The 15,356-nt window shown below is 40.2% G+C and overlaps 4 protein-coding genes across 6 annotated transcripts; 1 reads left to right on the top strand and 3 right to left on the bottom strand.

The window, feature by feature from the left end:
* Positions 1 to 208: 208 nt before the first annotated feature.
* On the bottom strand, positions 209 to 8,522 carry ssp2 (short spindle 2). Of its 3 annotated transcripts, none has more exons than XM_015176096.3 (7): positions 8,369 to 8,522; positions 8,050 to 8,159; positions 7,849 to 7,967; positions 5,101 to 5,177; positions 1,256 to 3,646; positions 1,038 to 1,199; positions 209 to 980 (listed from the first exon to the last, which is right to left on the bottom strand). In XM_015176096.3, exons 2-7 carry the CDS (start codon positions 8,094 to 8,096, stop codon positions 777 to 779), a joined length of 3,000 nt encoding a protein of 999 aa, XP_015031582.1. In that variant the 5' UTR covers positions 8,097 to 8,159; positions 8,369 to 8,522; the 3' UTR covers positions 209 to 776. The 3 variants fall into 3 exon arrangements, with proteins under 3 accessions (XP_015031582.1, XP_002048675.1, XP_015031583.1); XM_002048639.4 differs by having other exon boundaries at positions 1,038 to 1,196; XM_015176097.3 differs by having other exon boundaries at positions 8,290 to 8,439.
* Nxf3 (Nuclear export factor 3) lies at positions 5,184 to 7,830 on the bottom strand. The gene has a single exon (XM_015176316.3). It carries the CDS (start codon positions 7,119 to 7,121, stop codon positions 5,307 to 5,309), a length of 1,815 nt encoding a protein of 604 aa, XP_015031802.1. The 5' UTR covers positions 7,122 to 7,830; the 3' UTR covers positions 5,184 to 5,306.
* Positions 8,523 to 8,645: 123 nt separating the features above from the next.
* Positions 8,646 to 11,147, bottom strand: GNBP2 (Gram-negative bacteria binding protein 2). Its single transcript, XM_002048638.4, has 4 exons — positions 10,930 to 11,147; positions 10,131 to 10,877; positions 10,016 to 10,072; positions 8,646 to 9,304 (listed from the first exon to the last, which is right to left on the bottom strand). The coding sequence occupies exons 1-4, from the start codon at positions 11,060 to 11,062 to the stop codon at positions 8,847 to 8,849; spliced, it is 1,395 nt and encodes a 464-aa protein (XP_002048674.2). The 5' UTR covers positions 11,063 to 11,147; the 3' UTR covers positions 8,646 to 8,846.
* Positions 11,148 to 12,784: 1,637 nt separating this feature from the next.
* Positions 12,785 to 15,238, top strand: GNBP1 (Gram-negative bacteria binding protein 1). The gene is made up of 4 exons (XM_032434033.2): positions 12,785 to 12,971; positions 13,030 to 13,875; positions 13,938 to 14,254; positions 14,897 to 15,238. The coding sequence occupies exons 1-4, from the start codon at positions 12,830 to 12,832 to the stop codon at positions 15,092 to 15,094; spliced, it is 1,503 nt and encodes a 500-aa protein (XP_032289924.1). The 5' UTR covers positions 12,785 to 12,829; the 3' UTR covers positions 15,095 to 15,238.
* Positions 15,239 to 15,356: the final 118 nt, after the last annotated feature.

Raw genomic sequence — 15,356 nt, 5'->3', positions numbered from 1 at the left:
CTTGTAACGATCGTTCGAAAATTTAATGTCTTACAACACTTATATGTATCAGAGTATCTTTTAGATGCCTGCGAGCATATTGCTAGCGGTTACCAGCAATCGAAAGATTGTTTTGTTACCTATACGATCGATCCAAAAACAAATTAAATGGTCGGATATTTGATCCCTTCATATATGCTGATTACGTAATGTAAATTTTATAAGTGTATTTAGACTGGTAACAGGTTTTATTATAGTTAATAGACTTATCATGTAGATGCTACATTTTTGTTGTTTGTTTTTGTGGTCTAGCCACTGAGCAGGAATAGGGATATAATCATACGGTTCAATTAATGATAGGATTATTTATACATATAGATAATTTTATTATTCGATCTCCTTATTTGCAGCGCTCAACTACAACAATTAACGTTAATATAATTATTTTTGCGTGTTTTACAAAAATATACAGCAATAGTTTTCGTTTCATTACTATACGATTCACATGGAGTTATCTCCGTTTTTCGTTAAGGCATAGTGTGTGTTTTTTATTCGATATTGGCGCGTTTACATAAGTCGAGGTTGCTTTCAACTAATGAATGCATTAAATAAATGCTAAATCGAATGGACAGTACGGCAACAAATTCTTTATAGAGAGGGAGTTTGAAATAAGTAACGCACATAACAAAGCGAGTAAAGAAAACAAAATTGGATAAACGAAGCACTTTTCTGTTTTCTCTGGTCATATCTTCTATATTAGTCTTCTGGTTGAGTGGTCGTTGTAGTTTTCATGTGGGTCAACGCCTTAGTATGCTTGATGGTCGCGGCAATCCACTGCGTTTCATTTGTGTCGGTTGCCGCAGACCCGATGGCTTAGGTATGCCCGTTGCACCGGTTGTCACCTGTGTGAGCTTCAAGCTAAGCGCCTGTGTATCAAAAGGGTCGTTTGGTTTTGTGTCCTTGCCATACAGGCTGCCACGCGACGATGCAGAAGACAGGCTCTGTAACCAATAATATATTAATATTTAGAGACATGTTGATTTAAATTGACAAATCACCTCGGGTGTTTCAGATTCCCCAGCTGCTTTCACGCTCAGACTATAATATCCGGACGAAGGTCGGGCGAGTCCATTGCCCACAGTTCGCTTAACAGCCGCATTCGTCGGTGCACGTAATCCGCTGACTAACTTGGGCACTTTAAATACGGAACCTCCATCCTGCTAAATGATTTCTATGTTCATTTCTTTTAAAATTTATACTTTCTTATTTTACATACCTCGTGCTGTTGGGTTGCTCGAAACAGATTTGTCAGCTTGCTTACTTGGACGCTGGGTCGTCTCAAGGCGCCACCCAAACTAGGTCGAGGCGCCAACGCATCTACAGTACCGCCAGCACTCACAAGCCCGCTAATGTTTGAGGACAAATTGTGAAATGATTTCGACTTAATGCCCATTGGACTTTTTAGCCCTTCAAAGTCACTAGCTTTTGGCACAGATTCTGTCGTTGTTGCATTTGAGTTTGCTAATGTTGTTGCGTTTAGACCAGCGCCAGCGGAAGTTGCTTTGCTCACAGTACTGAGCTTTTGCAAGCCGCTGATGTACCGCGGTCGAGATAGCGAGCGCGGCTGTGGCCGTGCATTCTGGCCCGATTCGGCTAATGCTGGTTGGGGCTGCTGATGCTGCTGTTGATGCATCAGCAACGATTTCTCCTTTGGCTTCTTGTAAGTCAAGTAATTACTGCCGGAGACGGTATTGTTGTCCACATCGTTTATGTTGCTGAGAGATGTCTGATCGAGTCGTGAAAGACGTCTATGAAATGACTCCTGTCGATCCTCAGATTTTACTGTATCCAATGGTTCATTCTGCGGCTCTTCATCATCAATACAAGGCACAACAATGTTTCCCAGCTCCTCGTCGCGTGCACGCATTTCTTTAGTTATTTTGATAGTTTTGAACCGTTCTCGATCTCTATTACGTCGCCCTGTGACCTTGTAGCTGGAAGACTTGGAGTCTACAGCCTCCTGTTTTTCCACTTCCATGTCCGCTTCCTGCTTGTCCGTCTCATGAAGTGGGGTGTAGACCTCGGTTTTTTTGGTTGGCTCCTCTTCTCGTCGATGAACAATGAACGAAGTAGAATTGCAACTGGCATTGCTGGTATCGCTGTTATGCATTGCGGTCAAATTGACATCGTCATAGAGGCGACTACGTCGGCTGAGCAGTCGCTCACTGCTGCTGGAAGATTGACTATGACTGCTTGTTAATTGTGACTGCGACGATGGGGGCGTAACATGCTGTAGATCCACTATCTGCTGCTGCTGGTCAGGCTGAATGTAAGGCTCCTCATCTTTATGAAAACGACGCTTTATACTGTCCAGTGATTTTTGCATTTTCAGCTGCTCTGCATTAAGAGCATTTACTTTTCCAAGCTCGGCCAGCATATGCTCAAATTGCTCTTCATCACCCTGTTGAGCGAGCAGCTCCACCTCAGCCTCGGCCAGATCCATGACACACTGCATTTGCCTATGCTCTTCCGACTTTTTGTAGGTTGCATCTAAGGTAGGCTGTTCGATTTGCTCGAGCAACTGCATTGTATTTGCCACAAACTGTTGGCTGTCAAAACTGTCAGGCGCCACCTCAAGCTGAAGATCCTTTAATATTGCTGTTGGTGGTTCATAGGTGTGGTTGAGCTGTTGTCGGCTTTTGTAAGGCGTAGTGCTATCCACAATCGGAGATATGTTTATTACTTCGTCACGACCTTTCAGTGTAGGCGTATAGCTTAGCGGCTTATTGCTATTATTATTATTGTTGCTTTTGTATTGAGAACGACCACTTGCTGTGGTCAGGGGTGTGGATTGCATTTGGACAGATGGCAATTTGTTTTCAAGATTCTCAGGTGTATCACAGCGGGCTGCCTCGGGCGTATGACAGTTTTCAGTGAAGGTGCTGTTAATCTGTCGCCCTGCAAGGAGCTGTGTTTCATTTAACACTGCAGTGTTTATGGCCGTTGGTCGTTTAAACGTGGAAGTTGTCTCCCCCTCACACATCGATTCTGTGGTTGTACGCGATGTTAAGCTGTCTACCAGACTGAATGTGGTATCGCCAATCATCTCCTCACTCAACACCATAGTTGTGCACAACTGCGGCTGGGCATGTGCATGTGCTTGTGCTTGCACCTGGATTTCATTTGGCATGGACACACTGTCTGTGCTGTTATCCATTGTGCTGCAACCGGAAGCAGTTTTGCTTAGCGTCGTCAATGATATGTCATCGATCTGGCCAATATGTGAATCCTTAATTAACGTGCCATCACCAGACATGCTCAGTGATTCAAGAACTTTGCGGTCCCTTATCATGTCGCTCAGCGTGTAGCCCCCCTCATTGATCAGCGTTGCCGTCGTTGTCAGATTATGATCTGCTGGATCCGACTCCGTTGGTTCCAGACTGTTAATCGATTGCAGAAAGTTAAGATTTGTAAAATCAGCGGAGCTGATAAGTGAACTATTCATGCATCCGTTGCTTATAGATGTACAGATAGACGATGGTGGAGAAGTGTCCTGCAGAAAGGATTTATGCATGTTGGTTACAAGTCCTCCAATTTCTAGACTAAGCATCAGCGATCCTGAATTTGTCGTGGGCGATGTATTATTTTGTGTTTGGGACACATGCGTCTGCAAAAAAATAAAGATAAATAAAGAAAACGTTTCGATTCATATGCCACTTTGTATACTCTAACAGAACTAACGAAATTCGTAACACATTGGGGATAGAATCTCCAACCAGACATGCATTCTAAAGCTTAGTCGATATAGCCTTCTCCGCCTCTTTATCAAAGACCTTTTTTAACAAATAAATTTGCGAAAAACACTGTTTTCATTATAAGGATGGTGACTCAGAGTAAAAAGCAAGTTTTCAAAAGTTTGGATGACAAATTTTGTGACACCAGCTATAGAAAGATAAATTTCCGCGTTTTGCTATCAGCAGAAAGAAGTAAAGACCGAGTAAGCTTGGAAATAAAAATAATGAAAATCTGTTATGAGATTTTTTCATTCTTAATAGAACTATTGATTAAATATATTATTCATTGTATTAATATCAACGAAAAATATAAATTGATAATAAATTAATTTTGATTCAGAGTTGGAAAATCTGTAATTTCAGTTCACGCTAAAGCATCATTAAGGATGTTATCCAGTATATCAGACAAAGAAAACGAAAATCTGATTGCCACGTTTGATAATGTCATCAAACCGTCCTGATATAACGTCATCTCAAAAGATAGAATAGTTATTTATATAAAATTCCCATAGATAACCCAGATGATGCCATGAGAGCGTATCGTGGACTAAAGTCCACTGCAATAACATCAGTTATGTCTGCTTAAGACGGACATTTCATATTCTTGCTCCCAGCAGACGAAATGATTTTCAAGCATTTTCAATCCGAGAGCAATTAAATAGTCTAATTAAGTTTATACAAGATGGACGTTCCTGTGACGTTCCAGTTCCTGTGATTCAAGTACAAGATAAGAAAGAGCAGAATGAGCGGACACATTCAAAATATCTACTGGATTGCTCTGCAGACTAGAAACGCACAGGTCACTGCCTAGCAGCAGATTATGGCAAGCATAGAATATCTTAGAAGCCAGAATTCTTAATCTCAGAAACATTCCGTCTGCAGCTGACCTCCAATCGAATCATCTGAAAATTAGATGCCGATTACAGCTATGTCTTTCCATTTCAGAATTTTCTATGCTTTCAAACTCTTTGGTAATTTTCATTAATATCTTGTGTCCATAAATCAAACTAATATAAATTACTGATTATGCAACAAATAATAAAATCAAAAAATTTAATTATGCAACTGACTTTCAATCGAATATCTGCAACTACGAAACTCAATATTCTCTAACTTTTGATATATTTATAAATTACAATCTTTAGCATATTATTGCTTCTACATTAAAGATCAGTTAAGTAAAACAAAAGACAGATTTTAAAGTGAGACTAATTAATGCTCTTTACACTTATCTGATATGGCTCGTCTATAGTTAATATCTCCCCTTCGGTACTCCGAAGATAATTCTTTTTTCTAATAATATATATTGAAATGATGTTGGACTTACGAATTGTGTCTCCAGATTTGCCGCCGCCTGTGATCTGCGTTTGGGTCTCGTAAACGTCTTCGAATTAAGTTTGTATGCTTGACATATAATATATATACATATATATTAGTTTTAAATGACTTATTCATAAGAAAAAAAAATGGTTGTGCTGGGTGTGTATGTGAGTGTAGTAATTTTTTTAACAACTATGCATTTGTATAAAAGATTTAAAGCACATCGTCACTGATCACCAGCAACATTTCATCCTCGGAGCACAAGAGCGTATCATCGACTTCCCGCTCTAGCTTAATGTTCTCATCAACGGAAGCTTGCGTCACTAATTGCGGCATCTCTTCAAAACTTGGCAGCACAGCTTTAGGTTTAAATGATTTTTTGGGCTCGATAGCCAGTTTTGGCATGCCATTACTAATTTCTTCTAATTGGTCATCAATGTTGCAGGACTTGTCAAGTCCTTGCCTATGTTGGCTGGCTAATGGAGCTTCCATGGCCTGAGGAGGTACCAAGATCCGCTTGCACCTGACTTCTTGCTTGGCACCCAATGTGATGTTCAGCATATCGTTAGTAATAACCCATCTTGGCGGCACATCCGGGCGCATTACAAAACTTCGCGAATATATACGCCTTTGCCAGTCGTTGTTGGTTGTCAGCTCACTGCAGCTACCGGTTAATGTAAAGGCGCGCAATTTATTGTTGTAAATGTGTACCTCCAGCCGCGCTTCCTCGATGCTTGTCTGCATATCAGGAAGTTTGCAAATTGTTTGGACCACATTCTTACCGCCGACACGCATTTTGCCACAGCGCGCAAATGATGACCGCAAGTGGAGGTGATTTCGATTGAACAGTCTATAAGAGCTGTTGCACTGCAATGACTGCGTCAGCTCCGTAGGGGCGGAAAACGAGAACAGGGCCTTAGCATCATAATAAATGTCTAGTTCCGGACGACGGCTTGTCTCATCAAATATGTTATAGTAGACTTTGGCGAACCCAGCGCAAAATGTGAAGCCTTCACAATTAATGCTATAAGCACCTTGTGCTGATGGGGATGGCGCTCTTATCAATTCTTGAGATTGTAGTTTTTGGCTGTAGCCACAGATGTGTACCCCTTGTGGCAACATTGCGTTCAGCTGCCACGGTTGGTATTTGGCTAGCGGATTGCCTGCAATCTTCAAAGTCTGCAAATCCAGGTTTCGTAAATTTTTAAGCTCCATTAAGTCTTGAATTTGATTAGCGCTTACATCCAAATTTTGAAGCGCAGGCATATTAGCACGTGAAAACCCATTAAAGGCGCGCAGTGTACACAAAAAATTGTCGCGTAATTGAAGAATCCGCAACAGCGGAAACTGTTGGGATATCATAAACAGCACTTGCTGCAGCATTGGCAAAACATGCAGTGGACAAAAGTGACCCTCGAGCTCAGCGACGGCATGAAATCGAGACAGATTCAGAGTAGCACTATCAGCTTCATAACAGGCAAAAAGCGCCGTCCGTATGGCGACTAGTAGTTCGGGCGTAAATTGCGACATCGTTAACATATTTGAAGGCATACCCTGTTCCACAATTATATTGATAATTTGGCTACTGAACAGCACAGAGACTTTGCCGCTGAGTCGCTTCAAACGATTGGCCATCAGGACAGTATCTACAAGGAATTGACCGCAGTCACCGCCGTGGCTGCGTTTGAAATTATACAGCTGCACTTTGAGTGGCATCATGGCGTATTTCAAAGCCAGCATAATGGAGCTATCTGGTAAGTCCATGCAATTGGATATAGTCACTGTAAACCAGCCAGTGACATTTATCATTTTGGGTTTTGTATCGTGCTCTTGCACGTATTTATCTAGCACGTTGCACAAATGAACGGGAGTTAAATCGCCAATCCACACACCAACGTATTCCTTGAATTTGCTGCTTCCGAGGTTTCTGTTGCTAGCTTTTAATATATTAACTGGTGTTCGAGTCTTCATATTGATCCGACGACCATTTCTAAGGCCGTTTTCCTCTAACTTTTGGAAAACACTCATTTTCAGAACTGCGATATTTAACTAAAAATGCCACTCTTTCGCCATATGCAGAATTTTACAGTTACACGACATTGGCATCTAAACAGTGTTGGCTAACTGCGCGCCTTAAAAAATTGCTATCAAACTAGCAAATGCCATTCACACTTTTCGCATAATGCAAAAAATTTACAAAACGGAAAATTTTAAATGCCAATCAAAAATTGAATTAACATATATGCGCATGACCTATACTAAAAATAAACTTTTGTGGGAGAGTTAGCATAGTTCAATATGCCGTTAAATAGACGGCTGCCTAGGGATACTCCGATTTTTGTCAATTTCCATTGTTTCAGATTATAAATTATTGAATGAATTGGCGAAACTGTATGTTTAATTGTTTAATATGCACAATATATTTATATTGTTTCTTGTCGGCCGAATAATCAATTTAAATCATGGCCATAATAAATCCACGCATAAATGTTTTATTAGTTAATGTAGATATTAACGTGCGTTAATTCCTGTCTACAATAACATTGGCCAAATATGGGTAAAACAAACAAGTATACCCAAGGGTACGGGTCAGTAAGCGGCTTGCCCGCCTACACTCACCAGAAAAGCATTCAACATTGTTGCCGTCTATTTAACCCACTAGCGAATGTGTTTTATAGAGCTCTAGAGGCATTTATGTGCCTGTGTCTATATGACCTATGACTGACATACATACATGTATGATGCATGTACCTACCTTGTTCATTGTTTGGCTGCGAATGCAGTTGCGGCTGCATCTGCGACTGCTGTTGATTATTTGTTTTCCACTGTTGAAGAATGTTTGAGATATCATCGTGCGTTTTATCTGCCAGAAAACTGTCATTTCAAAGAAAACAGGCCTTAGGTATTTTTAGCATATGAACCAACGGCAAAAGCAATTGGAAATGTTACTACATACATGTATGAATCATCCTTTAATGCTTCGTCGATGTCCAGTATATCCATGTCCTGCTGATGTGAAAGTATCAACTTTTGGCTTAAGCTAAGTAAGTATCTTCAATCTATGCGCTGAAAGCAAGAAAAACATTTATTCTCGTTGGTTATAAGCGAATAAAAAAATTCCCTTGCTTCTGCCTTAGTTTCGCTGTACACGCAGACGACACAAACACAAATACACCAATCAAAGGTTTTTGTTTACATTGTTGCTTTCTCTTGTGCCTAACATTCATGGTTATGTAGTGTAAACGTTTTAAATCACACTTAGATATTATATTCACCGTATTAACAAATTAATGGGCAGCCGTACGAGCAGAGCACGGACATTCTTTAACGAAACATCGACATAAACGGAATTGGCGATAAAAAGCAGGGATGCAATAATCGCTACAACTTATTAAGGTTTAGTTTATGGAACCAGAAGGTACTGGAACTAGTTCACATTGGTTTCAAATTTTGTGCGATCGATCTGAATCATATATTTGAAGCTGTAGGTAAAGATTACTAAGTACATGTTTCAGCGACCTTTGAAAATCCACCCATAAAGACAAATATAAATGAGCTCAAATGAATATATATTTTATATATTATTTTCTCCGGAAAATCATTTTTTTATCATTAATTTTAAATTTAATGTTTCCGAAATACATTAACGAGTCCACAGTTATGTTATCCACAATAATACACATGTACACAAATACATTCATATAAACTATTTAACGATAGTTAAATTAACATTGTTAATTTAATGTATGGCTTCTAATCGGCATAAACACGCACATAATCGATAATCATCGCGCTGCTTTTTCCCCAAGTAGAAGCCCAGGTATCACGACTTTGCCAAAACGAAAGGGCGGCGCGGGGCTGTTGATTCTTGTATGGCTTTACATCGTTCATTAAAATATTATCATCGAAATTGAGAAATCCGCCCACTGTAACGCCAAAAATTATGAAACACTTCTCATTAAAAAACGGCAAGCCATCGTAGATCTCTCCGTAAATCTCATCATCCACCATAAGTGTTAGCTTGTCCCGTTGCCAGATCATTGTATAATTGTGGAAGTCATCACCATAGTGCTTTGCATTCAATCGTTCCTTAATCAATTGTACCGCTTCCTGTTTTTGCCAAACGATCATGCCACCATATAACCGATTGCCCGATATGTCTTCCTGCTTAATGCTGCGCAAGTGAGCATTACCACGAGCATAAGCAATGCCTGGAATTGTTTAGAATGCATTTCATTTATTAATTACAGTTTTAGTTGCAATATAAAAAGCCGTTTTTGTATGCCATGTATTCCCCTAATACTTAACATAAGTACCTATTAATATACACTGTTGCACGCTTGAAATTTGTTGGCTCTGATCTTTAAATTTTCAATATCGAACTGAAATGGACAATAAGTTAAATAATGTTTGAGCCTCATCAAAATTTCTAACATTTTCATTTTAATGATAGTTAATTTGTAGACATTATAAAAAATATAGAAAGAGTCAATATAATACAGTGGATAGAAAATGCAAGCGCTAATTTTAAAATGAAATTAGAAATTATAATCATTGTAACTTTTTTAAGAGTCCCAAAAATAGTCAATTAATCTAGGCCCTAATAGGAGGACAAATTCAACTTGTGGTAGATGAATGTCTACAACAAGCCAAAAAGAGTTTTATTTAATGCAGAAGCTTTATTTTTTATGGAATCATCAAATGGGAGGTTTGCAAATGTAAGCTGTGCCTATATAAAATTCTTCAAATCAATTTTATCAGCGGTACTCCAGTTTCTGTGAAAACGGTAATATTTGAAAATTAATTCGGGGGCTATCGATAAATACGGAAAATGCAAACCTAAGGTGGAAACCGGAGCATTTCTTAATACTATATATAATAAGGCATTAAGAACTAGTTATATGAAGAATTCCGTTACTTACGAAGTTGATTGGCATAATGGGTTTCCGCATGTGTCGAGACTGGTTGCAGCATCACATCTGTGGATTGATATTGGTAATAAACCTTGTGCTTCCTTGCTTAAGTCAAACCACTTACATGGAAACAGCCAATCGCCTTTTGGCAGCTTGGCGCGCACCACAATTTTGCCATATTTAAAGCTAAAGGTCTGGCGTGTATGTAGTTGAGCCGAATATACAGGAGGCTTGATTTTATAGAAGCTACTCTTGGCAATGCTGCACTCGAGCTCCGGACTGTCAACAGCTGTACATCGATCGCCTAGCTGGTAGACGCCCTGTGTCACTTCGCTGGCTACTTTTGGCACAATATGTAGGTGTCCCTCCCGCACATACGAATAGCGCGGCGAGTCATCAAATGCCACCAGCTCCTCTTCCTCATGGTACATGCGCTGACGTATGTCATGCATCCAAACGCTGCGATTCAGCTGTGCCCCACTGAAGTTGTCCTCAAAGAGCAGCTCGCCCTTACAGGTTCCTTGACTATTACTCACAATGCTGCTAGCTGGCTTGCAATGCTTAAGCGGTTTTTCTGAGCTGAGATTTACCTGGCACTCTTCCGCGTTGGTGCGATTGCTGATGATCCGCGAGATGCTTTGTTGTGTGGTAAGCAGGCGAGTGTTGAGTATTACCCGCGTCTCGCTCTTCTCATATATTAAATCATTGTATTGCACCAATACAGAGATTTGTAATTTATCGTTGTTTTGCAGGCCAATATTTTGTTTGCTAGTCCAGCTCCCATTGGCGGCTTGCGTTATGTAGTCCATTAGAGCCGGACATCTGCCATCCACTTGCAGCATATAAAAAACGCGTTGCATGCCTGGCTCATCTATAATCATTATCATCACAATATTGACCTTGAAGTTATTCGCACCACATACCAGGTATGGAAACCTCAAAACCGCGTTCGTTCAACATTTCCATGTCCACGTTAGGTATTTCATATGCCAAGTTTTGTCGGCATTTTAAAAGAAGCCACGCAAGGGAGAAGCTTAGAAAAAGTTGGCAGATCATGACGCACTTATATTTATTATGCTAATATTACACGATATTTTGTATACGTATCGTTCTGGGAAACTTGGCGCCCCAACTGTTGCAAACTCGTCAAATTGCATTTGGTGTAAGCTTAACAGCTGAAAAAGCTTTTTAGTTACTAATCGTAAAGCTTTCCTTGACGATCGTAAGCTAGTAAACCTGTAAAACAAATCTTGTAATATTATTTATAATACAAGAGAACGGAGCGAACGAATAAATTGAAAAAAAAGCAAGAGGGGCTACATTTGGCTTACTAAAAATTTAATAACTTTCTAGACTTACGGCATGCGGTTTTGAAGATATGTAAGGATATGGAAAAAGGGCAGCTATGTAATAAGTCGTCCCATGATAATATATTTTGCTCATATGTTAAGAGCATACTGAAAACATTAGATGTCGAGCTTGGTAAAGATAATTTGGCACACAAAAATGGTTAATTTTTTTCATTGGAGAACCTTCATTTCGGCCGATCATTCCCATGATGTCTATTAAATACAGTGGTCCGGTCTGGTTGGCTCCGACATTTACTGTCTGAAACAGAAAGAGCGACCTATAGAAAAGGATAGCCTACAAATGGAAGGAATATTTTTCAAAGAAAAATTCAGACACAACCGCCAGTGAATTCACCACATAATCATTTATTGTATTGTAAAGTAAGTGTCATTCAGCAAATTGATGGGATGCTGAATGCTACTATCATTACTTATTGCACTACCAAATCATCGAGAATTGATTAAAATAATCCTGAAATTATGTAAGAATTTTAAGTTAATATATTATGGAAAAATTCTCGAAAACTAAAATATTAAGATAAATAATATGTGCAAACAGACTTTTTGGATCGATTATTGTAGTGCAGCATATTTTGGTTCCGCCGATGTGAGATACTGCATGTACTGTCTGCAAAAAATAGTTATCATGGGTAAATGCTGGTTATGCCCCTTTACCCATTACAAAAATAAAAATAATTTGATTTTTGGATAAGATATTTTAATTTGATCATTAAATGTGTAGCGTAAAAAAAGATAAATCACCGACCACATTTTTTATGAGAGCTTGTCTTTCAGTAACATGACTTGGTCTTACAACTTGCCTCTTCCGTCTTTCTGTTGCATGCATGTTTAATGCTGCTTCCATAGGAACATTTGGAGGAACATTAAGTTCTTAAGATATACAACCCCGGCACTTACTATTTAAACTATTCTGCTGAGCCAATTTTAGTTGCTCTATATCGCGAAAATCTTATGTTCATCAAACATAGAAGGTACTCAACATTAAATTTCCACTGCATTATTTGCCAAATTGGGCTACATTTGATGACATAGAGAATAAAAACGTTGTCTTAAGAAAAATAAAACTGTTATATCGATTGACGGTACAAGGGCTTCTGTAGTCGATCACTCTCGACTACTGAGTTTTTATTTGTTTTAATTACACCCGGATCTTTGGTATCATGGGTATCATGGGTCATTCTATGGCACGGTCATTCTGTAGACGACAGTTGAGGGTGTAATTTGGGTAATTTCATGACCTAGTGCGAAAGCTAAAGCATGTTTAAATACCAGCAAAATATGCTGCAATGGGATCAGCACTACGAGAACTGTTCGACAAAAAGCTGTTGAATGGAGAGAAATTGTTCTAGAGAGCAGCAACTCATCATCGACAACGAATTATTAAATCTGAAACCGGTCTGGGAACGTTTGCCTCAGTTACCAACGAAGCGTCAGAGAGATCGGGCTGAATATAATGCGTGCAGCTAAAAGATTACACACAGAAAAGCTGTTGCTGCTATTTTTTCTTTGTCGTTCGATTGTCGTCATTTTTTCCTATAAGTTGCCCGCAGCCTTAGTGGAGCCATTGGCAAACGGTTTTCGTGTGTCCATACCAGGTAAATTAAAGTTAGCTCCAACAAACTCACATCCAGACATGCCGAATTGTATTTAAAGATGATCGTGGCATAAAAAGTGTGGCTTTCAATGTGAATCGTAATCGAAATTTTACGGACTTTGAGGAGGGTGAGTTTAGTGCCCAAGTACGCGAGCCAGAGGATGGACGCTGGCAGCATGATTTTGAGCGAGCAGCGTTGAGGGCACATGACACGCTTTATATATGGACCAATGTGCAGCATGGCAATGTAATCTATCGCGATAAGAGTCTGCCGCAGCCGGTTTGTCAACTGTCCGGCAAAAACTTGCCTACGGAATGCTCGATGAGCCCTTATCAGCATCAGAATCGAGAGACTACAACAGTCAAAAATGATGAAGTATATAAAGGATCAACGTCAAAGTCCTTGTCTTGCGCAGAGCAAAGCGAAACGGTGATGTCACCTCCCCCAAGCCAGCCGCTTTGCAAGGGTCAACTAATATTCGAGGAAGAATTTGAGAATCTCAACGAAAGCCGTTGGCTTCACGATGTTCGGGCACCACTTGACAGTACTGATGCTGAGTTTGTGCTCTACGATGGAAAGGCGCGCGTACAGGGCGGTCAACTGATCATCGAGCCTAGGCTGTGGTCTAGCTACCGACCTGACTTGCACATAACCAATGCCCATCTAGACTTGTCCGACCGCTGCACAGGCACACACAACAGACAAAAGGAGTGTGTGCTCCTAACAAGTGGACCACTTATTATGCCTCCAGTGGTGGTGCCGCGGCTCAGTACAAAGGAATCCTTTGGCTTTAAGTATGGCCGCGTCGACATACGCGCTAGGCTGCCCAAGGGGGATTGGCTCATACCGCTATTGCTGCTCGAGCCCCTCATGGAGTCTTATGGTCAAACTGGCTATGAATCTGGTGCGTTCATGACATTATCTTCTTCTGAACCATAAATTTCCTAATTGTTTACTTTGTGATAGGTCAGCTGCGGGTGGCCATGGCCCGCGGAAATGATCAGCTACGTCTACCGCACGGTAAGCTAATCGATGGACGCACTCTTTTCGCTGGAGCAGTGCTGTCGACGGAGGCGTCTCAGCGTGAGGATTTCATGGTGCAACAACGGCGAAGTGTTCATTTCGGCGACGACTTTCATGTGTATAGCCTGATATGGAGCAGTCAAAGCTTGCGGTTTTCAATTGATGGTCAAGAATACGGTGAACTGTTGACTGGCTTTGCGGAATCCGACTTAAACCCCAGCTGGCGTCGGGGAGGACCCATGGCGCCCTTTGATCGCATGGCACGTATATAAAAACAAACAGCAGAAACGCCCATGTGGAGCAATTTTATCGTTCCCATTGAAATACGCCAAAAGATGGTATAATGAGTTTCTGTAATTGTATGTAACATGCCAGACGATGCATTTGATGCATCTTATCAGCCCAATGGGGTTAGTAACAGCAAGAGTAAAGAGCAGGAGGATAACCAGAATCTTGATTTCTTGAATGCTTATGAAAGCCTACATTCTAATATTATCTTGAACTCTTCATAATAATCCTCAGTCTCCATCAGAAAAAATCTTCACAGGTGGTAGTATATGTCCACCCGTCCGATTCACCCCGTTCCGACATTTGTACTGCCTACAACAGGAATAGGGATGAGATTTGTAAAATTGAGGACTGCAATTTCTATATATTATTTGGGTGCACTCAGCTATAAAGAGACACAGCCGTTGCTTAATGGTTGTAGATCTACTTTGTAATCTAAAAATCATTCACTTCATTTGCACGAAAATGTCAAAATCTGCTTGTTACATACATTTACACAACATTGAGTTACTTTTACCTTGGGTTCAGGGTAAAATACCATTGATTTGCTTTTTTCACAGAACACATTCCAAATCGAAATTCAAATTAATTTAATTTAATTTTATTTAATTTAGTTTTACATCACGCTGGGCCTCTCAGTTGGCGGCTTTGGAGACTTCGTTGACAAATTGCGCACTTCGAGTTTTGAGAAGCCTTGGATTAACAAACACCCACAGGCGAAGCTTCAATTTTGGCGGAGCCAGGAGCAATGGTTGCCAACCTGGAAGCAGCCAAAATTGCTCGTCGATTATGTGCGTGTTTATGCAATTTAAGATTATATAAGAACTGACATACATATGTATAATTATTATACGTTATATACTCACTCAAATATTTAAAAATAAAAATGTAAGTCGGGAGTGGTCTACTAGAAGATGCCCTAAGCCCAGCGCCGTACTATACATATATATCCAGTAGTTCTGGTGGTGTTAGTTAGTATTTGGAAGTGAGACCTCTGGCCAATTGACCCACTTGTCGGGTGATGCCGCACAGTGTCATTCGCAAAATGCGACATACCAAAGAAAACTTTGTTTT

This window comes from Drosophila virilis, chromosome 3, assembly GCF_030788295.1.
Source record: "Drosophila virilis strain 15010-1051.87 chromosome 3, Dvir_AGI_RSII-ME, whole genome shotgun sequence".
Lineage (NCBI taxonomy): Eukaryota > Metazoa > Arthropoda > Insecta > Diptera > Drosophilidae > Drosophila > Drosophila virilis.
This window is presented reverse-complemented; position numbering and strand designations above follow the sequence as displayed.